Source organism: Syzygium oleosum, unplaced genomic scaffold (genome assembly GCF_021117445.2).
Source record: "Syzygium oleosum isolate NSW1041296 unplaced genomic scaffold, Sole_v2.1 Sole_v2.42, whole genome shotgun sequence".
In the NCBI taxonomy this organism is placed as follows: Eukaryota; Viridiplantae; Streptophyta; class Magnoliopsida; order Myrtales; family Myrtaceae; genus Syzygium; species Syzygium oleosum.
Window position 1 is genome coordinate 857,321 of NW_026607526.1, and position 27,256 is coordinate 884,576.

A 27,256-nucleotide genomic window follows, 5' to 3' on the forward strand; every position below is an offset into this window, starting at 1 on the left:
GTTGGGGTGGAAGCTTGTTCGAACCAATGAAAAACGGTGACTTTTAACCTTCTCTCTCTGTCTTTCTCCAGAGGCTATCAATCGATTATGGGAACCGAAACAATTTCGAAATGCCCAATGCAGTCATGCGCTCTCTCCTCCTCTGTTTCTCAGCCTCCCCTGTTCTTTCCATCTCCAAAAACCACCACCTCCTCCTCCTAAAGCCTCTCGCACTAGCAAGAACCACCCTCTGCCATCCCTCCACCACCACCACCACCACCACCACCACCACCGTGTCCATAAACCTACAGTCCCATGCCTTTGCAGGCAGCCCCATTCGATCCAAGACTCCAAAACCCAGTGACCCATTTTCGCCTAACTCTGCTCTTGAAACCCTCAAGACCCAGCTTTTAGAGACTAGCCACCTACCCAGTTCTCCCAATTTCAAGGTCTTGCCTTTCCGAAATTGAGGGCCTTTGGCCTACACTTCTTCCACCGGCGATGCCTTGGGCCCAAATTGGCATCTGGGTTGGATCTGCTTGGCTGATTGCAAGCTTTTCTTGGCGAATTGTGGGATCGATTTGAGCTATGACTCGTTGGTTCGTTGGTTTATCTGGGTTCGCAGTCCGCGGATGACGCGGTGTGTTGGGCGGTTGATGTTTCCAGGAGGCCAATTTGGTGCCTGAGGTTGGTGGCGAGAAGTTCTGCTTTGTGGAGCTGAGGACGCTGATGGTGGCCACTGATTGGGACGATCAACACGCGATGGGTGAATTGGCCATTGCTGGTCATGTAAGTGACTGTGAATGTGATCTCTTGAAGTTAGTGATGCATTGCCGTTGGGTTGATTTAGTGACTACTAATGATACTCACCTGTATCATGGAAATTTCGTGGATTGGGCACTGCTAGAATTAAAGTAGTGGCTGCTTTTGGTTTCTGACTAACTGCAGTCTCTTGAGAACATTTTTAAACTTTCTACCAGAAATGGTTAATCATCAATCTCTCCAAGTTTAATTCATTTGCTGAAGTCATTTCGCTATTTTTTCTCCTTCATTCTGTTTGCATATAAGCTGAATTTGGTATTTAAGTAGGCTCGAGCATTGCTGGAATGGCACGGTACGTCTCGTCATTGTGGACACTGCGGAGGAAAAACAGTCCCCATGGAAGCAGGGAGGAGGAAGCAATGTGTGAACGAGCTGTGCAAAAAGAGTATCTACCCTCGGATTGCTACGGTTATACTGTTGACTGAAATTTAAACTGCCTATTATCTGTCAAGGACCTTGCTTTGTCTCTAAATCCCTGATCTATTTGCTCGTGCAAATGTTGTATTGCTGCAGGTTGTGATCATGTTAGTTATTGATAAGGAAAATGACCGTGTGCTTTTAGGCCGGCAATCAGGATTTGTACCCCGAATGTGGAGTTGCTTGGCTGGATTCATTGAGGTACACTCGGCCCATGTTGATATTCCCATGTACATGGTTCCTAATTTTGGAATCCGTGGTCACTTTAGTGATTTGCTGTAGTTCGAGTCTGTCTACCTCCTATAAAATCTCCTCTACACGACTCATCTTCTCTTTGAATTGTGGATGCAATTATCTCCTGGTTTGATGGATACGTGTCTGGTACATGGACGACTATTCGAAATCTCAATCATTAGATCTGTGACTTTGTTAGTTGTTTTAGATCCTTGCCTTTTTACGACTGGTCGATTAAATTCTCTAGTCTGCTGATCTTCAGCCAGGAGAAAGCTTGGGGGAAGCGGTGAGAAGGGAAACATAGGAAGAGACTGGTATTGAAGTTGGAGAGGTTGTCCACCACAGTTCTCAGCCATGGCCAGGTATAACATTGATGATCCACGTCACAAAATAAATAAATAGATAAATAAACCACCACCATTGGGGCTCGGGACGGCTTCAAAGGAAGTCATATCAAGTAGTCTTTAGTTGATGAAATTGAAAACTTGATCACTATTGTGGATGATTGAGGAGACTACTTTTTTATATTTCTGCACTGAACGAATATCAGGCATCCAAATAAAGAAAGACGCTTCATTGGAGAATAGATCACTAAGATCTGTTGGCCTTCCCAAGACTGCTTACGATGTTACGGTGTTGCATCTGGTAGGCATGCTTTTGGTAATTGTTATTTAAAGAGTATAATGATATTTGCTCTTGCACCTCTCAATGCATCCCCAAATTCCTAATTTAGACTCTAAAAGAATCGAAGATAGGTCTCTTCGGATAGAATCATCCTTTTCATTAAAAATGAGGCATTTAGAAGCACATTGGATTGTCATAGTTTTGAAAACTTTATCTCGAATGTTTGGAGCATATGTCGACGTGGTATCCAATAGAGCGTGACATTGTGAGGAAGTCCATGTAGCTGTCCTGACCTAGTGGGATCTAGATTTGTTGCTTTCATTACCGTTGAATGTCACAATCCCCCCTTGCATTTTATTTCATGTCCAGTTGAAATCGCCTCTTTTGCAGACAGAAAGGATTAATCAGTGTTATACGGTGTCCACCATGATAGGATTGTGATTACAGTCTGTGCAAGAGATATACGGGTGCATAGCAAGTACATATTAAAGACTTGATGAAGAATGATTTTCAAAAAACATTTTAGATTCACTTGACAAATAAAAGGACTCTCTAGCTTAGTAGAGAGTCGTGGGCTATCCTTGGTCGACCTATCTACACTCTGGCAATGTAAAATGGAACACAGAGTTTTTCCATCAGAAAATGTACTCTCTCAACATCCTAAATGATGCCACCAAGTAAACACATATACCGTGATGATTCTTAAAATTTAGTGCTATGTACTGTGTTGTGCTTTAAAAGAAACATTGAGTGTCTACAAAGTTCAATGAAAAGTGGATCATCGAGTGCTAAAAAGTTGCAAAACATGCAAATAGTATGTGATATAGCACTGGGATTATGGAGTTCTTAAATTCATAGCTGTGATGCAAAGTTTTTGTACGTCTGTGGGTTGGGTGGATGAACCATTAGATGTGCATGCTTTGCCTTGTGTTCAAGATCAATGTGCTTAATTATGTTGTAATTCTTTACGTCACATCTTCATCAAAGTGTTTAATCCTCCATTTCTCTTTACTTATTCTTCTTTCTCATCATTTCCCAGTTGGACCAAGTAGCATGCCATGTCAGTTGATGGTGGGATTCTTTGCATATGCAAAATCGCAGGAAATAAATGTCGACAAAGAAGAGTTGGAAGGTTTGTTCGACATTCAGAATATGGATGGAATATGATTTTTATTTGGCCTTATGATCTTCCAGAAGTATTTATTGCATCATGTGCATCTTAAAAGCGCGCACATAAATGATATGCTAGCTGACCTCTTGAGCAAGATTTATCTTTGAGCAGCAGAGAGATGCAAAGTGGACAATTTTGTTTATCTTAATCCTTCCGAGTTTTCGCAGATAATGACTGCTTTCAAAATTTTGTTTTGTACATATCGTGTAGATGGATTAGCTGTAGCTATGAAATGTGGCTAAAACTGGAAGCTTTAGGCTCCGTTTGGGAAAGGGAAGAAATGAGAGGATTGAAAATTTGAGTGGACTATTTCAAGATTTTTTAAATTTTTGTTATAGAGAGTAGGGAAATTTTGAAATTTATGATGTTTTTCTCTCAAAATCTTCTTCACCTTGGTGTCCCAAGCATAGCATTAGATTTTTCTGGTCCATCAGATGCCCAGTGGTACAGTAGAGAAGACGTGAAGAGAGAATTGATGGTTGCCGAATACATGAAGGCACAATAAATGGCAGCGGCAAAGGTAACGCAGATGTGCAACGGGGGACGAGAAAGGGCAAAGTCTGTCCGCAGATTTCAATGTTGATAGCAGGGAACTGGCTCCTACGTTCTTCCCAGGGCCGTTCGCTATTGCCCATCGCCTCATCTCTTCATGGGCATTTCAGGACTAGGTGAACGGGTTTCAATCTCAGCCTAAACATGCTGGTGCTTCCATGTCCAACTTGTAGCAACCAGTGGCCTTAAGTTTCCATGTTCCTGGTATGTCCTCCTTGATCCACCCAAAAGATACAAAAAATAAAAGAGAAAATGAGATTGATAGTCGAAAAGGAAGATATGACAAAGGACATGACTGTTAATCCAAGTGTCTCTTTCTCTCTGATTCAATTGGTGGATTGTTGAAGCAAGGTTCATGTTTCATTGTGCAGAAAAGTATATACGGCTAAAGGGTTACAAAATTCATATAAGTGCGATGCTGGTCATACCAAGCATTGCATATCGAGTCATTGTTGTTTCTCTTTCGCTTTTGTTAGGAAGGTAGCTGAAATCGTGTCAGGAGTAGCTTTTTCGAGTAATGTTTGGATATTCATCTGTACCAGTATTGGGTTAGTTAAAGAATATTCAGATTAGTTTTCCCCGTTGTATCAAGTTCATGATAAGATATTCATTTCTATAGCTTTCTGTCTGACATAAAGTTCGTTTTCGACTATGTTGCCATTCTTGAATTGATTTGTTTGATCGGACCGTGCAACCCAAGGCAAAAACCAATTATCAATGTTATGGAATGCTTGGCACTTTGTTTCCGAACATGAGTACCAATTAGCAATATTATTGAGTCGGAGCTGAATAATGTCGTGACGGTAGCCTTTAAGAGGAGGGTGACTGTAGACGCTTGAAAAGGATATTCGGGTTTGCTTATGGAAGAGACATCGTTGGGTGTACCTGATGCAATTTTGACTCAGAATTTTTATCGATGGCGCTGCATGTTAATATAACATGCAATTCAAAAATGTTCCGTCATGACATCAGAATTTTTATCGATGGGATCGAGTGACAGATCCGGTGACTTAGCGGCTGCGAAGATCAAGGATTGAAGGCTATAAGGACCAACTAGAGGCATCTCATGATTGAAGGCAACTTGGATGGATTGGCGCCGATCCAGAAACTACGGATGATCACCTATGCTCGACTGAGGCAGACTAATCAATGATGATCCGAGACTGATCAGCGGGCTATCGGCATCGATCATCAATGGTCGAGGACCAGTAGGTAGTGGTTGAAACCTAGAAAGTTATGAATGACTAACGATTTACTGCTGATCTACAACCTATCAGAAGGGACTCAAGTCCAACCGATGCTTATCTAGAATAGACAAAAGCATTAGTTAATGGCCGAAATAGAGGATGTCGATCTCGAATGCTCACTGAATCAAGGATACGAGTGGCAATCGTGGCCAAAATCGATAGGGATGCTCCGAATTGTTGGCAAATTCATGTTGATGAGTAGTCATCTCATGAGACGGGAACCGCACATATTCTATGATTCCCCTCATCTCAAGATGGTGTAATAATCTCATGGGTGCATGATTATCCTGTTCTTACCAAAAATTTATTGGTAGCTGCTATTCAGGAAAAATTCTCGATCAAATAGTTTCTCCCGGCACATAACTCAGATAACATAAATTCTTGTGTGAGATTGGACCCAACTAAATATGCTGCGCAGCTTAAACTCGAGCTCAAATTTATTTGGTGACAAGTTCATCTCGATTGGCTTTCTTACCATTTTGATTTCAATTTTATTATACTCCGTCTCTGGTGGGATATTGGTTTCCTTCAAACTATGTAAACGCAACGGAGCAACATAATGTGACCAATATATGCATGCATATAGCAGGTGTTGTTTCTGTTAGACTTAGATACCCTTCAAGCACAAAAGATTGAATTTTGCAGCTGACAAAGACTATCAGAATTATTCTCACATCCTCAAAAGCGACTTTTCGTAGATGTTTCGATCTAACAAGAGAGAAAGGGCTACTTCGGAATCACCTTATAATACGACTTTCTCAACGATAGTGTGGATTAGGGTTTGTGCTAGATCAGTTAGCTAATTCTGTACTAGAGGACTAAAGCAAAGGAGATTCCCTTTTAGTGGCTGATGTATCATCTGGATGCTTAGTAAAAGGAAAAGTAGCTGACCGGTCTCTGCTCAAAGGAGTATGAGATAAAAGAGACGATGCCTGACGTTGTCGCACTCGTTATTCGCCGATGATTCGGTTTTGTTGCGGGGAAGGTTCAGGGAAGTGATTGCAGATGCTTGAAAGCAACATTGGAAGAGCATCGTGTGGCTTCTGGACGAGGACTGAAGTTGCGAAAGTCTTTGTTTCTTTTTCATCGCAGATGCAAGACATGCAAAACAAGACGAGAGGACCAAAGAAGGAAGCGTTGAACTTTGTCAAACGACACAATGTAGAACTTGTAGAACGCACTTTTGTATGTTTTCAGAAACGTGTTGATGGCCAAAACTCTCTCTCTCTCTCTCTCTCTCTCTCTCTCTCTCTCTCTCTCTCTCTCTCTCTCTCTCTCTCTCTCCAAATATCCGATATATCCCATGCAATTATCTTAGGTTCCGCCGACCGAATTCCTCCTTCTGGATGATATTCTTCTTCTCGACCACCTTCCTCTCCATATTCTTCACCTGTCATCTTCTCTTCCCCTTTATTCTCTCTGCTATAAGAACCCTCCCCACATTCCACCATTACTCAACACCCGCAACTCCACCACATCATCTCAAGTCTAACACACACTTCTCAGAGAGAGAGAGAGAGAGAGAGAGAGAGAGAGAGAGAGAGAGATGGCTGCGCTACAGAGGTCGGTGACGTCGTTCAGGAGGCAAGGCTCGTCGGGACTGGTGTGGGCCGACGACAAGCTCATCTTATCGGGCGCTCTCGACCCAATCAAACCTCATGGTGACGAAGACGGTGGCGACAAGATCGACCGCAGACAACTCAAGCAGTCGCAGAGCGCCGGGATGATCGGCATGATGAAACGCAGCAGTTCCACTGATAGAGCTCCAGCTCAGCCACGTCGAAACGCCGTCGTCCCTTCCTCCGACGTCGACCCGCCTTCCCCTAAGATCTCCGGCTGCTGCTTTTCCGGCGTCTTCGGAAGACCGGCGAAGTGCCCACCTCCCAAACCTCAAAAATGATCAAAACAAAGCAAGTATGATTGCCAATGGTGATTTGTACAAGGCTTTTCTGTGCATGAATTCCTGGAATTTTTTTTTCCTGTCCCATCTCAAAGTGAGGCACGTGCTACGAAGTGCATATCATAATCAAGGAGGTCAATGACACAGCCCTTGAATTCTATTCTCTTCTCTCATTGTAATTATGTGCATTCATATGATTTTTGCACTTCTTTTTGTTATATCCCAACAACAGTTAGTCCTCTGAAATTCAAGCATGCTATATGACATTTCATTGTGTGTGATATGGCTCTTAATTTTATGCGATAAGCAGTGGGGATGTAATCGATCAAGGGTTACATGTCTCCACTATAGAAAGGATGGCTTTGTTATAGAAAAATAATCACTTTGCTATAATATTTTTATTGAGCCCTCAACAAGTTGCTCAAATGGTAAAGCGCTTAGTTTCGATACAAAAGATTTGGTAATCAAATGAAAGCGTTGTCTACTTAGAATAACCTTGCAGACCATGCCCGCCATACTTAGTTAGAGCTTTTCCCGATGTACGTGGCCGATGGAGTGGTTTTGCATGCATCCGCAGGAATTAGTAGAGTCGAAAGATTCGGATACCTCCCGTTATCAAATGAAATATTTTTAGTGTGCATTATTGAAGTTCTTTTCTTCTTGATCGGCAAACATTATTGGTGGGCAACTATAAATCTTTCGGAAAGCTTATATTTTGCATGGGTGTGTACTCGCAAGGCAGCAAAACGGATAATTATGTAGGATCAATATCGTCCTCAAGTAATTTCGTGACTAATTGTGATTCTCTCCTAATTTTGGCTTTTTTCCCTAAATGTAGGGGAAATTGAATAAAGTTGGGATAAATCGGGGAAAATTATCAACAAAAACCTAAACCTATTGTAATTGTGTCAATTCAGTCTTAAACCTTTTTTTTTTTGCCAAATAATATTTTAATATTTTTTTGAATTTATATTATTTATTTTTTTTCTTTTTTTTACTTCCCTTCTTCCTTTGGCCAATCGCCTATTAAAATATTATTTAAAATTATCACATCAGTGCCGGCCATGTCACGTAGAACGCCCGGCGTCCATGTCAACGATTTCCTATCAAAATTAGCCGGATAGACTAAATTAGCATAAATGCAAAAAGGTTTAGGACTTAATTGCCCAAAAAAATAAGGTTTAAGACTAAATTGGCACAATTACAATAGATTTAAAGTTATTTTGGTAATTTTCCCACTAAATTGGCGATGTAATTCAATCCGAATGCTCTCTTATTTGACACCGATTTATTAATCATTCAACAGTAGTAAATTGACAATACTCAATCTGTTGCATAAATGAAGAGGATACATCCTTTTGTACCGTATCACATCATATTACTAAGATAAGATATTGCGTCTAATTGTCGCATAACGTCACCGTCGCAAAACATACTCGTAAAAGTCGAACATTCCAAGTGAAAGGACTGCAATCATCACGAGTGAATAAACAACGAATTCACATAAATGAAAAGTCAAACATTACATCTTTTCTCATGTACAAATCTCGTAAAAGGACAAAAAGCATAAAAACAAATAGCTTTTTTTTTCTTTTTTTTGCAAGAAAATAATAAAACAAAGAGCTGAAAAAGCAAAGGTAACAACTTCTTGGTAGTGTGCCATTAGCATTACTATTCAAACAAGCCATGGCATGATATGGCAGATCTCGCAATCCAAGCTCTTCCCTTCAATCAGTAGCCTTCTGGACTTTGGTCTTGAAGAGCAAAATGTAGAGCTTCTCCATCGAAAAGTACAGGAAACCGCCTGTCGCGTGGGTCACGAAGGAGCCGAAGTTCGAGCCCACAATGCAGTGCCATGCCGGCCCATACACCTTATCAAACTCCTGCATCATACCCAAATTAGTCAATCAACTAATTAGGAACTCTAATTGAAATTAAACAAACACTAAGCATATCTCAAGGACATAAGAAATGTTTATTCTGGATGTAGGATAAGGAATAGGCCATGTAGATGGATCGTGGTGGTATAGCATAACTGCACATGCACGATGGAATTATTTTGTAACTATGCTCTAAAAATTATTCATTTTCACACATGGGATGAGAGAGTCCACTACAGGAGCAAAGGCAGATTCGGCTGTCATTTAATGGAGACTGTTGAATGATGCATGATTGATTGGCCAACACGACGACTGGTGGTAATGGCAGAGTGCACGATCATTAATCTTTGTTAATGACACATGGGGTGTCTTAATTCTTTAAAAGAGAGAGGTGATCTGATGCAAGATTCCAAATCTATGTCTAGGTTCATAGTCACAGAAATTTTCATTTCCCATTTTAGAGCCTTCAATATCGAAACTCGAATAAAGCACCCTTAAAATCGAACTATTACTGTAATTTTTTATAGTCGATTCATCGGATTGATCCAGTAAGATAGAGTCGATTAAAGTACAGAAAACACAAAAAAATGCAGAAAAGTCTAATGTAGATAGGATTAAATGCTCGACTTATTTGAAAAAGATTGGTAAATCGAGGCATGAGGTATCATCTTAGATAAACCCATCTCTCGGTGAATTATCATAAAAAATTTCTAAACATGCTGAGTAAGTGCACTGTGCACAAAGAAGTTCTCTGCATACCATCCAGGCAAACGGTCAATGGTAAAAAAACAACTACTGATAATTTTCTAAGTAAACGCGAAGGTGGAATAATTGAATTTTTAGAGTATTGACCACACATGACGTGAAGGAAAGTCGGTGCATTGAAAACTGTCAAGTTTTTTCTTAATATCGACCACTAAATATTTTAAAATGCTCGTTAACAAAATCCTAAAAAAAAAACAGAAGAATTGGAGTCCGAGAAAAGAAAGTAAAACTTTCTGTTAACCACGATACGCATCTGGTTTTCTGCCGTATGCACAATGGATTCTATCAATCGATAAAAAGAGAGAGCCAAAAAAGATGTTGAAAACCTTCTTCTTCTTCTTCGTTTGAAGAGAGTCCAAGAACTGAAATCAAGTGCAGACCACCAAACTCATTGTGCAGCAAAACATTTTACAGTGTTTGTACCAACAATAACACTTCGAACAAGAAGAAAAATGTAGCAAGAAAGAACATACAAGAATCAAGAAATGCGTAGAGAGGGGGCTTTTACGAAAGTGAGAGAGACGCCCGTCTGGATTTACCTTCTTCATGTTATAAGCCATGTGTTTGGAGCTGAATTTCTCCAAGCTGTCGTACGTCCTCCTCGCGCACCTGAATGCATGGACTTGCATGAACCCCGGCATGTCCGCCACCATCACCTTCACCTGCAAGAACGCCACCACCGACGCCAGGTTCGTCTCCACGTGCGACACTGACTTCCTGGCCTCCACCACCATCTCATTTCCGCCTCCGCCTCTGCTGCCGCCGCTGCCGCCGCCTCTGCCATCCCCTCCTCGGCCGCTGTTTGCTCTAACTAGTTGATCATCGCCGCGTTCGCTTTCTGGGCAATGTGGGGATTTCCTCAGCGTCCAGCCCCGTGTGATGTACTTGTTCGTGAAGGCCGACGGGTCGGGCTTCGCGACAAGGTTGACCTTGCCGGTAACAGTGGCAGCGGCGCCGGATTTGTAGAAGTTCATAAATGAGCCTAATTTCCTTGGCTTCTCATGGGTGGCCATGGTTTTTTTTTCCTTTTTTTTTTTGTGAGGCGATGATCTAACTCTTAGTTGGTAGACTGTCAATTAGTTTGATTCACTCAATATATAACATTGGAGGGGGGGCCCCGTTTGGTATCATGTGCACAAGTTTGGTTCACTCAATATATAAATGGGTTTAAGGGGGGTCCTGTTTGGAATCATGTGCACAAAGGGTCCGATGCATTTATATATTTACTTATTTTATTCATCTGTCTATTTAAAAAGTGGTAAAGTCCATATTAAAATGGGGGATGAGATAGAATTAATGGAGCAAACCATGTGATATTGCCTGCGCTCCTGAACAAAACGGGGTCTTGGGGTTTTCGCAAAAGGATTTGATGTTGAATTTGTTGGTTTGCTCCCCTTTTTCAAGTGATGGGAGGGGGTTATGTGGAGCAGACCTTTGGGTGATTAGTATTCGTTTTAGGGCACGTTTGTCTTGAAGGGGTTTGGTTGGTAATGGCCAGTGTACACATGGGGCCCCAGCCTTGCACCGCTTACATGATGGGGTACCTACCAAATTGTTCATATGTCTTGATCTTTCTCAGCTTCTTCATGTCACATTTATGCCCCTATCTAGAGTTTCATACCAATATAAATCCTCTCCACAGTAACCAAATAGTCCCCATCTCTTGAGAGATTTACCCCCCTAGCCTGCCTCTCTCTCTCTCTCTCTCTCTGAAGATAGGAAAACGCAGTGGTCCCAACCTTGCGACGACTGTGATCGACGACCCAGTCTCAGCTGACCGAAGATCTAGGATTACATGAAATTTTGCAACGTAGACAGAGAGTCGATGCGATGGAAACATGGAGGGGATCTCCAGTTCAATTTCTCTCTCTCCCAACCAAAAAAAACCACATCTATCGATAAACGGGAAAATTGTCCAAAAAGTCATAAACTTATTGCACGACAACCAATTCAATCTTAAACATTTCAATTATGTCAATTTAGTCCTAAACTTTTTGACGATTTATTAATTTAGTTCTAAATATTTTTACGATTTATCAATTTAGTCCCAAACCTTTTAATGATTTACTCGGAAAGACTGCATTAGCAAATCATTAAAAGGTTTAAGACTAAATTAACACAATTGAAAGATTTAGGAATGAATTGCCACAGTTAAAAGATTTAAGACTAAATTAACATAATTAAAATATTTATGACTGAATTTATAGTCGTGCAATAAGTTTCTGACTTATTGGACAATTATATCATCAATAAACGGCAGGAAAGATCATAAAAAACTGAAATAATCACAGCACCACTTAACTTCTCGTGCTCTTGGGATACTGATGGGTGGTGGGTTGGTTGGCCAGTCAAACTTTACTTCTTCAGCTGCGGAGAAATTTGCATTCAGGAGGGGAAAACTGCTGCGCGATGCCTCAACGTCTCTACGCCATCCACATGAACAGTGAACACGGTACGAGAACTCTTGAGGATTCTCGAAATACCACGGTTTCAGGTTGTAGGACGACAAGCCACGGTGAAAAGCTTCACATCATGCATCATCAATATTGGCACAGTTCACATGTCAGAATCGAAGCAGATTAGGGGCACGTCTACTTTCTTGCAGTACGCACTCGATATAAATTGTTCGGACCAGGAATTGCGAAGGAGTAAATGCCGTGTTTGGTGCTCGGTTTCATGAGGATAGGCACGAACCGATGTTAAAGGAAATCAAAGCGAGAACTGATGGGAAATTGCTGGAAACTAAAATCCACTGGAATTGAAATCGAGGGAAGGAAAGTTACATGCGCATCAACTCTCAAATGAAAACATTGAAGCGATTACTGCATTGATATTCACGATGCACACTACGAATTAAAACTTGACTACAAAATTAAAACCGAAATGGAAAGACATTGCTTTTGAAAGGAAAAGTTAATTTGGCAGGGTTTTGGCATAGGTTGAGTGTCCTCCTCGTCCTTGTTCTTTCTATTTATACAATCCTCGGGTCTTCTTCGAGGGTTACTGAAGTTCATGTGTAATCTCTCCTGTAATTGCTCCATATTTCCAATATCATGTGCCTAGCAACCCTTTGTCAATTTTCAGGCACAAGATCTTCTTGTGTCAGCTCTTTGATAATTGCATTGTAAGCAGTGAACTGTCCAAGCCCCTTGTTATCATGCTTGAGAAGATAGATCCAGACTTACTTAGAAAAATAATCTACGAAAGACAATAAGCACAAGCAACTCCCTTCAACAGCACCTGAGAAGGCCCCCGTAAATATGATGAATGCAGTCCACTGTACCCTCGGTTCTATGAACCGTTGTACTAAACTGCACCCCATGCTGCTTATTGAGCTCCCAATGCTTGCAAAGGCCCAACTTCCCTATTTTCTAGCCACACATAAGACCTTTCTTATTCAGTATGTTCATGCCTCTCTCTAGGGGAAAAGTGTCGGAAAAGTTCTAAACTTATTATATTTGTGCTAATTTAGTCATAAACCTTTTTTGGTGCCAATATAGTCATAAATCTTTTTTTGTGCTAATTAAGTCTTTCCGGCTAATTTTGGCCCGATATTGTTAACGTGAATGCCAACCGGCTTATGTGGCACTACCGATGCTAACGTGGATAATTTTTAATAATATTTTAATAATTTTCTGATTATTTTCTTTCTTCTTACCGGCCACAAGCCGAGCGGGCTGGCCCCGCCTGGGCGAAGGTCGCCGCGGGCCAAGCGAGGCCAGCCCAAGCAAGGGTGAGCCTTGGTGAGGGCTTTCCTTGCCGAGAGTCGCCTGCGCCAAGGCGACGCCTGGCGAGGCTGCCTTGGCTTGGGCGAAGGTCTACCTCACCAGATCTGTCCTAGGCAAGGCCGACCCTCACCCTCGCCCTCACCCTCGCCAGGCCAGCGGCAACCCTCCCCCAGGTGAGGCTAGCCTACCCCATGGCCGGTGGCCGATCACCGGCAAAAGGAAGAAAAAAAAAAAGAAAAAAGAAAAGAAATCAGAAAATAATTAAAAAAATTGAAAAAATATTAAAATATTATTAAAAATTATCTACATCAGCACTGGTTATGCCATGTACGCCGGCCGACGTCTACGTTAGCAATATCCGGCCAAAATTTGCCAGAAGGACTGAATTGCAAAATATTTAGGATTCAATTGGCACAAAAATAAGATTTATGACTAAATATGATTTAGGACATTTCTGACACTTTTCTCCCCTCTCTAACATGTGCCCCAGGTGTTAATGAATATTCTTCTCCAATATTGTTTTTCTTGCTAAAACTTTTCCAAATAATTTAAACTTTTAGAACAAACAGTTGCACACTCATCTTTAATAATATGGTCGGAAGTTTGTTTTAACATTTCTCCCCAGAAGTTTGTTTTAACATTTCTCCCCAAGAGAACAAGGACAATCTGAATATCCATGAATTGAAAGTTAGAAAAACGAATACCATTCATTTTTATATAATATGGGTCCGACTTATTCATCATTTCTGCAGTTTGGGGGGCAACGGTCAATTTCGAAAAAGAATTATATAGTCATTCCATCATACAATTTTGTCCTCATGACCCATAGATAGTTGGCAGTCCCAACACCATATCCCACCGCTAGCTCATGAACAGTTCTCATGTCATTCTCCAAATTAAATGCGGTACACATTGTGGGGATTCTATTCTTTGTTTGGAAGCAAAAAGAATGTACAGTTTCATGGATTTTAGCTCCATTTATCTCTACAAAGAAATATGAGAATGAAATCTTTCAAGTGGGGATGAAAGGTTTGCAATGTGTACCTTATGCTCAGGGGGTTTGTTGGCTCAAGGTAGAGCAAGAAGAAGCCATTCACCCAAAGGATTGCCATTCATTTGATGCTTGAGGATGAGGGTGGGCAAATTTCTTGGGAGAATCACGGGCGGTGTGGACCGATTCATCGCAACCATTAGATCGTGTGGGTTTTATAAGAAATCCATATGATTCAATGATTATAGCGTAGTGAGCTCACATGAAATTGATGCACTTGACGATAGGACTAAAGAAGGAAGTTGAAGTGCATCTTCATTCATTGAAAGGACATCATCATGAAGGTTGGCATGGCAATCAGGTGGTTGCATGAATGCTTGCTCAACTGCTCCATAAGGAGGACCTAATCTCAGGTTCCTGCAGAGAGTGTGTATTAGCTTAGATAACAACACCTTCATGGTTTAATTTGTCGAGAGAAATTAAAAGAGGGACATAATTAACACGATTTTCAATGTGGTCAATTCCATGCGTAACATACATCCACCGGGTGAGACGGCTAAAGAAGAAGTTCACTATTAGGAAGTTCAGATTAGAAAGTGTATACACATGGCCAACAACAAAAGTGGCAGCCACGATATGAGCAGGGCATAAGCTAACTAAGGAGCCATGTCGTGAACGAACTTTTGATTAGTTTGTGCATTTGGCATTTTCTACCTCATTTGAAGAGATCGATTGACCTTTGACACATCAATAGAGTTGAGTTGACAAGTTTGTCGACCTCTAACTTTCGGATTCCGAATGGATGGATTAGTTATGGTTCAAATCGAACATTCGTGGATGGTACGAGACTCTTATCTAATAATATACTGAACATAAGTCATGACAAGACAGAAGAAATGAAAGATGCTTTCGGAATTCTAATTAAGAAGACACCGACAACTTCAATTCGTTGACAATCATATACCAAGGCAATATTGAGAATTTCTTTGCTTTGTGAAGATAAATGGATAAGCAGTCTTTTTTCACCTTAAAGGTGATCGCTGAGCGGGCTTGGGGCAAGTGGTGCTAAAGTTTGGGCCTTAATTTTTGCCCAGGCTTTGTCACTAAAGGTCCTAGCCCAAGCATTAAAGGCCATTTCCCAAAGTAGAACACTCTGCTTCTACAGTCTGCCTGACATCTCTTCTACTTAACCAAAAAGGGCAAAACACGCCTGATTTCCAACACATGAAAATAGTTGTGAAAAACCAACTTGAGTCCAATTCAAAATGACAAAGAGCTAAGTCTTCCCACCAAGATCGTAGAGGTTTGTCTGTAGAACCATCCACTCCATCTGTAACATCAATTGCTTCTGCAAAAACGGTCCTTTCAAACTTTTCCTGAAAATCTCCTTCTACTATATGTTCCCCTTTGCCAAGACGGTTCTTGCAAGCAAATTGACGTCCCCTTGATCCGTAGCCCGATCACCTTCTATCATTCCTTCCAACCTTTAGTCATCCCTCATTCTACAGCTTGTCCTCCGTCTGCAGAGTTCGTCCTTCGAGACTTAGATATAATTCCCGTCCAACAGCTTGTTCTCCTATTGTAGAACCAAAGTCTTCCCAGGATTTTACATCCTATTGTTAAACTACTATCTGCACATCGCTTATGTATATAGAAGTCATTCGTTATGCAACTCAAATGCACATATTAATATCCTTTGATCATTTTGTCATCTTCAAAATTTGAGATTTTCTCTTTACATGAAATACCGATGAATGATCTCACTGTCGAGTTTCAGGGGTCCCTGTGCACCTGAGCTCAACGAATGCTGATGATCTTCTCTTCAGCCGGAACCAAGTGAATTTATCAGGGCAATTGAACTAGCGAATGGTCCTAGCCCAATTGCTTTTAATTGGACCCAACTTAACAAATATAGAACTGCTAGAATGTTTGTATTTCGCAATATCTTCAATCTGAGCTCATGCTCGAATTGAAGCCAACCTGAGCATATGATCAACTCGAGGTTAGAATGAAAAATATGTCATGAAAAGCTCAAGGTTGAAAGGAATTAACTTGTAATCGCGTACCGAGCGTGTTTTGGTTTTTCAAGTTGAGGGAGCTTTGATTTTGCTGAAGTTGTGTCCTTGAGCACAACTAGATTCTTCTCGAGACAGCGAGTTTAAGTTGCTCGAAGATCAGTTCAAGCTAGCCTCAAGCCTCACCAAACAGTTAAGCGTTATTTATGTGTATTTACATGGTATTCATATACTATTCCCGACATCATACCTTATGCGAAAGCATGAAATGAAATTGGAGCTTTGAGTTTTGAGTTTTAAGTCGAGTTTTAGCATCTTAAACGCCTCATTAAGTCGAGATCAAATTAATCGAGTACTCGGTTGACATGGAATGGGAAAACAACTATAAGAATCCAACCTTGGAAAAAAAATTTCGACCTTACCTTATTTTTACACACAAAAGCAATGGAAAAGAAAATAACAAAGAAGGTATCTAAAAAATTCTTGAGCCATTTGTCACGGCCCAGAGAATTGGATCATTCTTGAGGGTTTCTGAACAATAGACCATGACTGATCCATGAACTGGCGAGTGGACCTCAAGGATTCTAAGTCATAGGGTTTTCTTGTATGTTATAAAATACTCTTGGGAGCAGGCAATATAGTAATTGTACTCTCTTGTAATAAATGGAGGTAGATGGTAGTTGGGGAGGTGCAATCTCCACTGTTAGATCGATGAGAGATTTACGAATATAGTTGAGCATGTACTTGTATAAAAAGGGTTCTCCTCCCTCATTTGTACATCTCATTTGTAAGGGAACACTAGATAGTATGACGGTAATCGGACACTGCGGTTGCTGTTCTGGAGCGCCACCGTAACGATGGGGAGGATGTCGCAGTTTGGGAATGAAATTGCCTTACTCCTACGAACTAGAGAATCGATGAATTTGGGGACTTGATTACACTAATTACCCAATTAATGCCCTCTCGGTACTTAACTTTGTTCAATTCAAGAAAATGTTTGTCAGGCAACCTATATTAATTTTAAACCTATCCACTTACATATGTGAGATGATCATGCGAGTGCGTAATCATTAAAATAACAACCAGCAACCAATGAAGCATTAAATAAATTGCAAGGAAAAGCAAGAATCTAATGCTAAGAAATAAGAAAACTGCCATTCCTAACTAGGCTAGAGGGACACAACAATCAACATATTGAAAGTACGCAATCAAGTAATAATGGAAATGCATAAACAACCACCCAGCATTTATCTTTAAGAACATTCAAATCCCTAATATGAAGGCCTAAGGTCTTGTTTAATTATGAGCACAATTTTTTGATCAAATATTTTCACACATTTTCAAAGAAAACTAATCAAAATCTAATTTCGAAGCTTTTTCCTGATTTTTAGAAAAAATAAAATTTGTTGGAATTTTTTTATTATATTTTTATATAAAAAAATAATATTATTATATTATACTATATTATAAAGGGAGCCGGGTTGGGTCTTAAAATCTGCCCACACGCATGCCAACCCAGGTAAGAAAGCCATCAGCCAGCCCAATCACCCGGCCTGGGTCCGCCCCGACTAACCCGGGCTCACCTGCCTCGCGACCCGACTCCATCTAGGTCGCCCTTGCTCCTTGCGGCCTTGACAAAGACGGCCGAAACGAATGATGCCACTCGTCTCGGCCTAGCCGCATGCCTACTCTGGTGCCGCCTTGGCCCACCCAGGCTAAGGGCTTGGCCTCTGTCTGGCCAACCACCTCTCGACACTCACGCCAAGACCACAGCTTCCGGGCTAGCTTCAATGCCACCGGCCGAGGGTATCCTCCTCGGCCCAAAAAAAAAAAAAACGATGGTGGCGTTGGTAACGTGATGAACAACTAAATGGCCAGTGCCCAGGGACGCCGACCACAACAAAAACGCCTCACCGGAAATAAACAAAGCACGGACAACTCGGCTTCGACCAAAAACGAGGATATGAACCTAGATCTCATTGCGGCATTTCATCCAACAGGCGGTGGAGTACACTAAAGAAACGAGAGGTTCTCAGCTCAAACGAGACTCGAACTCAGGCCAGGACTCTCGACAAACAAACCAGGACACATAACAAATGGGGACCCGAGTTCGCGTGAGCCAGACGGCTACGAGCTTCAGCCCAGCGTGCCCAGAAACGGGGCGAAACATGGCACTCAAAGAAAGGAAAAAAAATAGGGGCAGTCGTTGGTGAGGTCCCTACCCGGCTTGGCGACAACGAATGGAGGGCAAGCTCGATGGATCGGACAACGTCTGGTTGCCTCACTAACCTCCGAGCCGGGATCCTTAGGAAAAACGACCTAAAAAAACGAAAACTGGCAAACCGCAACCTACCGAGGTTTGGCATGGGGAAAAGGGCGATGTCCATGGGTTGTTGGCCGCGGTGCAGGCACGACGATCAACAAAGTTGCTCTTCGTTCTCGCTCTCTCGATTTCTCTTTCTCGGGTTCTTTGACCTCTCTGATCTCTCTAGTCTCCCCCTGTTGCTCGCCTTCTCTCCATTTTTCTCTCTCTATTTCTTTAGGCAAGCCAGCCGATCCACCTGCCTCCACCTGTCCCTATACTTTTGATTGGGACAGGTGACCTACCACCGGTTCCGCGACCAGCCCCTGTCCCATCTTTCGTGCCTGTGGAAGGAGCAGGGTTGGGGGGACGAAGACAGAAGAAGTGGGCTGGGCCGTGGAGAAGACGAAAGGGTCGGCCCAGGCAAAGAGAAAGGGTGGAAAAGAAAAGGGAGGTCGGGCCGGGCCTTCCTTGGCCCAGTTTCGTTTTTCTTCTTTTTCTTAAAGAAAGAGAAAATACATTTTAATAAATTCTATTATTATTAATGCAATTGCTCTTGATGTCTATGAGCCGTGTAATTTAATTAAAATATTTCCGTTTAGGGGTTAAATATTAATCTCTAATTTTCTATGCACTAAATTACTAAATGGGACGCCGAAATTTAGGTTGTAATCCAGTCCATAAGTGTACTTATCAGTTGATTAATGGAGTATTCAATTCGAGTCCATGTGACCACACCAATTCAAGGCTGAAAGATCCAAGGGATCAATCTGCGAACCTTCATTGCATTGCATATTTGATTAAGGGAGCATTCTATGATTATCCCACTAACCCTCTATTTATATTCATTGAGCATCGCATGTTCTCTTGATTAAGTGTACTTATTAGTTGTGAGGAACCTTTTCTGAGTCAACGGACTGAATAGTCACGTGGGTATCTCTCTTATCTCACCCAACACAATTACTGGATGGACGATGGGCGATGCAGTCCTCCTAAAACAATGGGATTTGAGTTAGTTTTATCTAAGATAATGATAATTTTTCTTTCTTAATTTGGAGGGGACAGCATGAGGTCATGCTTCTCTTGCACGGGTAGTGATAGTAAAGCATAATTTGTGTTCAGATTTCAATTGATTATTTTGTCAATATCTACATGTCTATGTTAGTTGTAAATTTGTCCAAGTATTTTATGTTGGATTTGACTTGTACAGTCATTCCTCGGTGTCTATCCTACCAAACTGTTGGAAGTTAATGTCACGGAATCCGCTTGTGAAACATGAGGCAAAAGCCAAGTTGATTTCAATTTATGTTACGGTGATGACAGATCTGTCATGTTCCTTAGTAAACAAATTTCAGTATAATTTTCTTACTAGTTACTATGTACGTGCAGTGCGTGATTCACCGTAAAAAAGAGGGACATGACCATAAGAGCACCTGAAATTATACCTGTGTTGTAATCAAGGATGCCTAAACTTATTTTTTTTGTTTCATCAAAGTAACTCAACCTTTCGAATTGTGCCCGATGTGAGGCCTCTGTTAAATTCATGGACAGAAAATGGTGATACGACACTAATGTGTTAAGTAACCGTTAAAATGTAATTGTTAGCAATTCGGTGTGTTCTCATAGGATGAAGCCACATTAGTAAAAACAATTTGGAGCCATTGACATGGAATGGGAAAACAATGATTAGAATCCAACTTACCCAATTTTATACGCACAAAAAACAATGGAAATGAGAATAACAAAGAAGGAATCTGAAAATTTTCTTGAGCCATTCACGCGGTCCTTTCTTGTGTTTTGATTATTGTAAAAAGAGACCCAATTTCATAGTGTCACACGCTGCGGCTGCGGAAGTTGGTGCTCGAGATTGCAATTGATGCGGGAACACTGGAGAACTGGAGCGCCGCCATCGAGGGCGACGACGGGGAGGTTGTCACAGTTGCAAATCTCGATCATTGACCCGTCGGGATCGTGGAAGAAGATCTGATCGACGTCGATCCCGCCTTCCTCTACCTTTCTCTTCACGTACTCTATCCCCATCTCCTCTAGCTTCTTCTCCACCGTCGCCACGCTCTCACACTGGACATGCCAAGAACGCACCACTGTCAACTTTACCGTCTTAACAATCGCTTGTATACATCAATGTTTAAGTAAATTTCCCACACAGTTAACGTAAAATGCTCGAGAGAGATGACCTGAAAAGAAATGTGGTTGTCCTTGGGATTGATTCCACCAACGGTGGGCAGTTGATGAGGGTCTTCGGTTTGAAGCAGGTGGATCCCGATCCCATAGTTGAACAGCCTTAACTCCATCCAAGAACACCCACCAAAACCAAAGATCAACACGTATCAAAACAAAGATCAATTGCAAAAATCAGAAACGACAAAGGAGTGTCTGCATGACTGCAAAACTCTCCCACGATTCGATAGATTCTTGGCTTGAATTAAGAAGAGTACCATGCGCCCTCGAAATCGAAGGAACCGGGTCGCCGGACAGGGACGAACCCGAGGACGTCCTTGTAGAAACCGATCGATCTCTCCAGCGACCGGCACACCACCGAGATGTGATTCAGCGACTTGAGTTGCAGAGGATTTTCCATTGAATTTAGCCCGGGAACCAATACGATCCGCGCGAGATCGAACTAAAGAGGACTTCAAGAACGAAATGGGGTTGCGAAAAAGGGATCAGACAAAGCTAGATGAACAACTACAGAGAATAAGTTTGGTGATATGATGTCTGCTGGTTCGAGAGTTGTATGGCTGCATATATAGGAAAATCAAACGAAGCATCGAAAGCAGGAGCATGCATCGTGCACGTGATTGTTCTGCCTTCGTCGATCTTAGGTGTGGGCCAGGATTGGCGATGTCGATGACACGTCGGATCTACGTCGAAAGATTTGAGCCAGCCAAAAGTTGCCTCCTTTTGGCACCCGTGAATTAAGTCAAACTCCTTGCAATTGCAAGACTATTTTACTCCTTTCTTGGATTTGGATTATCCACTAGCGACAATTTGGCACTTGTTAAAATAAAATTGCCATTGAGAAAGGGAATACACGTGATATGATTGAGACTTTTTTGGGTAAAACTTTCATGTGATAAATGTGCTTTGCGTTTGCTTCTGATTAGTATTATTCGGATCGGAAAAAATAGTTTTCTGTCACGTGTTAGAGATAATTAGGGATTAGGATAATTTTCTATTTTAGAGATATTTGATAATTATGTTGATTTTATATATCTCTCAAGCTATCACATTTATCTCCTTTTAAATTGTACATATCTTGATTGATATATGTTATTTTAGATAGTCATCTATAAAACCTATTACTACATCGAATTATACCGAAATAACATAATTTTATTTTCCACTATATTATTCTCAACTTAGAATGTTTCCTTTCCTGAGCAACCCCGGTACACTTCGCCAAGTCGACCTTTTCTTTTTTACGGAGGTATTTTTCGACACCGCGAAGACACGGTATTTTTCAACGGTTGTATCGGCCGCGTTTGTTCAATTACTATTTTGATACCAAAGTCGACCGCAAAGGACGCATCCTGTTGTCCTCCAATTCTCGACTTTTCGCTTCTCATTTGGAGAACATCACCAAATCTGCCGCCTCATGCGAGCATCGTACTGAAATTTAATATCTTTAGAATCTTAAAAAGCAAAAGTTATCCATACATTTCTCATATAAAGATTGACTAGCGCTCTAACATATTAATCCATAAAATGAGTCTACATAGTACTTTTTTGGAGAAGTGAGAACTAGGACTTAAATTATGGTTGTTGATCAATTGAGAATTTAAGGTGTTATTTGTGTCAATTAAGGGTTGTAAGGTTTTAAAAAAGCCCTATCAAACATATAATATTAATCCATAAAATGAATCTATATAGTGTTCTTATTAGAAAAGTGGAAAACTATGATTAAAATTTTGGTTGTTGATAAGTGGAGAACTTAAGGTGTTATTTTGGTCAATTAAGGTTTTGAGGTTTTAAAAGAGCCCTAATAGAATCTCAAGGTTGCCGTTGACAGAATTTAAGTGTTGGAATTGACACGTAGCAAATGGAAAAAATATTCCAGTTGGAGCCGTGTTAGATTTCCGACGCTTGAATTTCATCATAGCTAACTCGAGATCTGATTTGAGTTTTTTTAAACCTTAAGTTCTCGGTTGACTAAATTAAAAGCTTAAGTCCTTATTTGACAGATGGGCACAATTTTAAATCTAGTTTCTGCACTTATCCCGTACTCTTTTCCTTCAAAAAAGATAAGTTTTAAATTCGACTCTCTTAATTATCTGAGATGTGCTTGGTTGAATATAAATGTTTTGGCCGAAAATATTATTGTGATGGCGGTTTAATTCCCCTAAAGACCCCAAATGTTAACTTTAATCTCAATTCTGCCCCAATTTTTTTTGTCTAAAAAAACACATACTCTCTATAGTCCTAAATCTGCCCACGTGTTCAAAAACCGCCACTAGCTTTTTCAAAATAATCAACATTAAGGCTAATTAGAGGTTCATAATCAAATCATGCATCTTCACCAATACTCTCACCTTCATATGGAATAATAGCAGTTTATGTCGTTGCGTTGTGAACACAACATGTTAATCGTTATGCCCTAATTTGGAATTAATTTATTTTTCTTTTTCGTTCTTTAAAATCACGGATGCAGGAAAGAAGTTGCCTTTCTTGTAGTTCCGATTTTTCAAGGTCGTGCGTTGACTTCTGCATGAAACAAACGACTTAGGAAAAATCCGTAGGTTTTTGAGACCACATCACTCGTACGAGGGAGTTCAGAGGCAAAATCAATTTGAACTCCTTCCATTCTCGTCGTCCGATGACGTCACTGGTGACGTGACCAATCCATCCAGATTGCTGTTGGAACCTAAAGCTTCAAACCCCACGCGCACATAGGAGGAGGATATAAGAGAGAATTTGTGAGTTTTCTTTTTCGAGAAATTAAAAATCTGCCCGATCAATCAAAGTATTAATTAAGTTGACTTAAAATTTATGATTATGAGGTTACCCGATTACCCAAAAAAAGGAGAATTATCAATTCAGTCATGGATCTACTGTACGGATGTCAATTCAATCATAAAGATACGGCGATAGTTCATTATGCATGAAAAGAAAACTATTTTGTAGACTAGATTACTAAAGCCCATCGATCGGGCTCCCTTCCTTCTAATGGGCTTTCTAAGCCCCCCAACCCCTTTGAGACTTGCTATAACTTGCGTTGTAGTTCGAGTTTTGCTAATTAAATGAAGTTGATTCATTTTGACAAAATAAAAATCCTAAACTTTTTAATTTTGTCAATATATTTCTAATCTTTGCTCGATATTCCACTTTAGTCATTTCGACCATTTGTCGCCGGAATTGCTGACATGGCAATCCATAAGTCTAGTCACCGCCAGCAGTCTTGTGTGGCACGCTAATTTGGATAACTTATGAATTGACATATCAGCAATTTCAGGTTGCAATTGCCCAAAAGGACTACATTAGAATATCGTGCAAAGTTTATGACTACGTTGACAAAATTAAAAAGTTTAGGACCGGATTGGCATCCATATAGTATGTTTAGGACTTAATTAGTAATTATCCCTTCATCCAGCTCTTGCAATTCAAGGAGGCATATATATCAAGATCATGACATGACGCATCATAACGAGGAGCAATGGAGGATTCGGGTGGCATGGTTGTTATTACTTCAATCGAGTTTCGATTTCTCTAAACATAGAACATCTTTCATATTGATTGTTATTTCTTCAATTATATAAGATCGATTGAGGGTGTCAAAAGGGGGAAAATTACCAGAAAAATTATATGGATACCAGTTCAGTATTCCTTCCGGCCAAATATGACCGGAAATCGTTGATGTAGACGCCAGCTGTCCTACGTAATATGACTAATGCTTTTCTCCGTTTGATGGATGGTATTTGAGACGGAATAGAATTCTCGTGCCTATCAATCATCCAGCGAAAATATCGTTAATTTCCCTTTCGCGTTCATATGGTCGTACCGATACGATGTTTTTCAAGATCGTTGCAAGTCGAGTGGAAGTCGGATTCTACACCTAATGTCTCTTTTTTTCGGCTCATCACGCCAGTCACCATCTCCACAAGGACTTGAGCCAAGACAATGTTTCCACATGCACGTCCATGCTGTGATGGTTCTTAACAAGGAAATTATGAGATCAAGAAAATGACACTTGCGGTGATAATTGCAAAGATATGTACGTTTCTCGTAATTAGAAAGGGAAGAATTTCTCATTCTACTAACCCAAGAGGGAAAAGATCATCCAGACGTGATGATTATGAACAGTGCAATTGCCCGTGTTATCGTGTTTGCTTATATCATAGATATATCCGTAATCGGTGACCTATCGTCTGGAAAGGCGTATCCCCTAAATTGGTGGATACATTCAGGATTTTTACTCTTGAAATGTTTCCCACAAAAAAAATTAAACTGATACCGCAAGAAAATGAACAAACTCTCTTGTCATCTAAGCTAACACGTTGTTGGTCTAACCATATATTATTGCAACATATGATAATATGGTAATTCCAAACGGTATGCAAAAGAAGTGCCTCATTCCATAGATCTCTCATAAGTTTCTAAATTTAAATGAAATTTTCCGGATCCTACCACAATTTGTAATCGTTTCCTAAAGTTAATACAAAGTGGACTTTCCCTTCCTTTCTTAGTTCAATTTTACATTTTTGCACCTCTTTTGCTATTAGTAAGAAAGACTTCCTAGCTATGTTTGACAAAATCAGATACAACTTAGATAATACTTTCTTTTTACTTGTCTTGCTCTTTCTCTACTTGTAATTGTAAATCCACCCATTTCTCGACAAGAAATTTCATAGGAAACTGTGGCTCTATTTATTTTGCGAAAAATATAATGCTTCTGGAAGAAGTTTTCAAAGAAGTCATTTTCTAGGTAAATAACAATATTTTTCGGTATTTAGCTGAAATCTAAAAACGAACTAAAATTTATTTTCTATTGTTTTGTATGAAAAATATAATTAGATTTTCCTCAGTGCAATCCTTTTAATAATTTTTTATATTATATTATTTTTTTTCCTTTTTTTTAAAATCAAAATTTAATTCTTTTTCTTTTTCTTTTTCCTTCTTCGTCGGCTGGCCACAGACGAGCTTGAGCCTCGCCGCCCTCGCCATAGGCTGGCAAGGCTCGAGCTCGCTAGACTTGGAGGAGTTGAGCCGAGCCTTGTTGGCCTTGGGCGAGGCTCCACCTAGCCAACCTTTGGCAAGGCCTCGAGCTCGTCAATCTGGCGAGGGTCAATTTGCCGGAATCTGGCAAGCTCAAGCCTCGTTGGCCTTGGGCAAGCTTGTCTCTCACCTATGGCCGGCCATCGATCAAGGAAGAAGGAAAATGAAAATAAAAAAGAAAAAGAAAAAAACTAATAAAAAAATTCCATTCTTTTGAATTTTTTTATAAGAACAAATGTTTTATTAACTAAGGACCTGAGCACCGAAGACCTGTGCTTAGCCTTTGTGAACCCGGACTTGAGCACCAAGGACTAGAGCTCGAGCATTGGGGACCCAAGCACGGCATCTATAGACCAAGCTCGGGTGCCGGAACATCGGGCACAAGCACTAAGGCTTAGGGTTCGGTGTCAATGGACTCGGGTGTACGTACCGAGGCACCAGAGTCCCAGGCTTGTCCTCGATGAACCCGGACCCAGGAGATCTAGTCTTGAAAGCTGGGAACCAACGTTGGGGTTTTCATACCTAAGCGCCGATATTTAGTCATATTTTGAAAAATGTTATTCGATTTTTCAAAGAGAAAATCTTTTTCCTGAATTTAAGCATGGATTTTCCTTTTACTCATTTTTCTAAACGAACCAAGCACCGAAAAATAAGGAAAATGTTTTCCTGGAAAAATGGTTTTTGCGAAACAAACAGTGCCTACATAATCAAATGCTGAATAACTAATTCGGAAACTGTCAAACTCAAAACCAAAGGCAAATAAAAATACAATCGATTTTACAAATTAAAGCATGACTTCTCATCGAAACTAGGGATGTGCATTAGTTCCGTTTCCTGGATCGAACAAACTAGCCATTTCTAGGTGATTCCTATGGGAATCGATCCGGTTCTCGATTCCTTGTGCAGAATAAGACCAACCGGACCGATGAATTGGCTCTTTTTCTTTTGGGTTAATACCACAAAAACCCTAAATCGGTAAATTTGTGATAAATTTACTTAAAATTAATTTTTTAATCATAAAAAATCCAAAACTGGTAGACCTGTGATAAATTTATCTCAAAATAATTTTTTGGCCATAAAAAACTCCAAACTGGTTAACTTGTGACAAATTTACCCTCCGTTAACCGGATTAATACTACTAGTATATTCATTAATTTCCACGTATCATCAAACTCAGCAATTTGATGGTATAATTTAAAGGAAACTAACGGAAGATAAATTTGTCACATGTGTACCAGTTCGAGATTCTTGTTGGTTAAAATAATTAGTTTATGGTAAATTTGTACAAATTTAAAGTTTTTTTTGCGATATTAAACGTTTTTTTTTTCTCTCTCTTCCAGTAAAGCTGCATTGGGAGGACACGCTCTCTCTCACCTCCCTTGAAATTGGACACTCTCTC

At 40.5% G+C, this 27,256-nt stretch overlaps 2 protein-coding genes and 1 pseudogene across 3 annotated transcripts; 1 reads left to right on the forward strand and 2 right to left on the reverse strand.

Annotated features, from left to right (window-relative positions):
* Positions 1–4: 4 nt before the first annotated feature.
* LOC115693140 (nudix hydrolase 19, chloroplastic-like) lies at positions 5–4,449 on the forward strand (annotated as a pseudogene).
* Positions 4,450–8,429: 3,980 nt separating this feature from the next.
* On the reverse strand, positions 8,430–10,726 carry LOC115693142 (uncharacterized). Of its 2 annotated transcripts, none has more exons than XM_030620107.2 (2): positions 10,131–10,722; positions 8,430–8,829 (listed from the first exon to the last, which is right to left on the reverse strand). In XM_030620107.2, the coding sequence occupies exons 1-2, from the start codon at positions 10,602–10,604 to the stop codon at positions 8,674–8,676; spliced, it is 630 nt and encodes a 209-aa protein (XP_030475967.2). In that variant the 5' UTR covers positions 10,605–10,722; the 3' UTR covers positions 8,430–8,673. The 2 variants fall into 2 exon arrangements, with proteins under 2 accessions (XP_030475967.2, XP_056162215.1); XM_056306240.1 differs by lacking the exon at positions 8,430–8,829 and adding an exon at positions 9,033–9,577 and having other exon boundaries at positions 10,131–10,726.
* A 9,584-nt stretch (positions 10,727–20,310) lies between these two features.
* Positions 20,311–21,372, reverse strand: LOC115693144 (glyoxylase I 4-like). Its single transcript, XM_030620108.2, has 3 exons — positions 21,084–21,372; positions 20,823–20,928; positions 20,311–20,706 (listed from the first exon to the last, which is right to left on the reverse strand). Exons 1-3 carry the CDS (start codon positions 21,224–21,226, stop codon positions 20,452–20,454), a joined length of 504 nt encoding a protein of 167 aa, XP_030475968.2. The 5' UTR covers positions 21,227–21,372; the 3' UTR covers positions 20,311–20,451.
* Between the last annotated feature and the right edge of the window lie 5,884 nt (positions 21,373–27,256).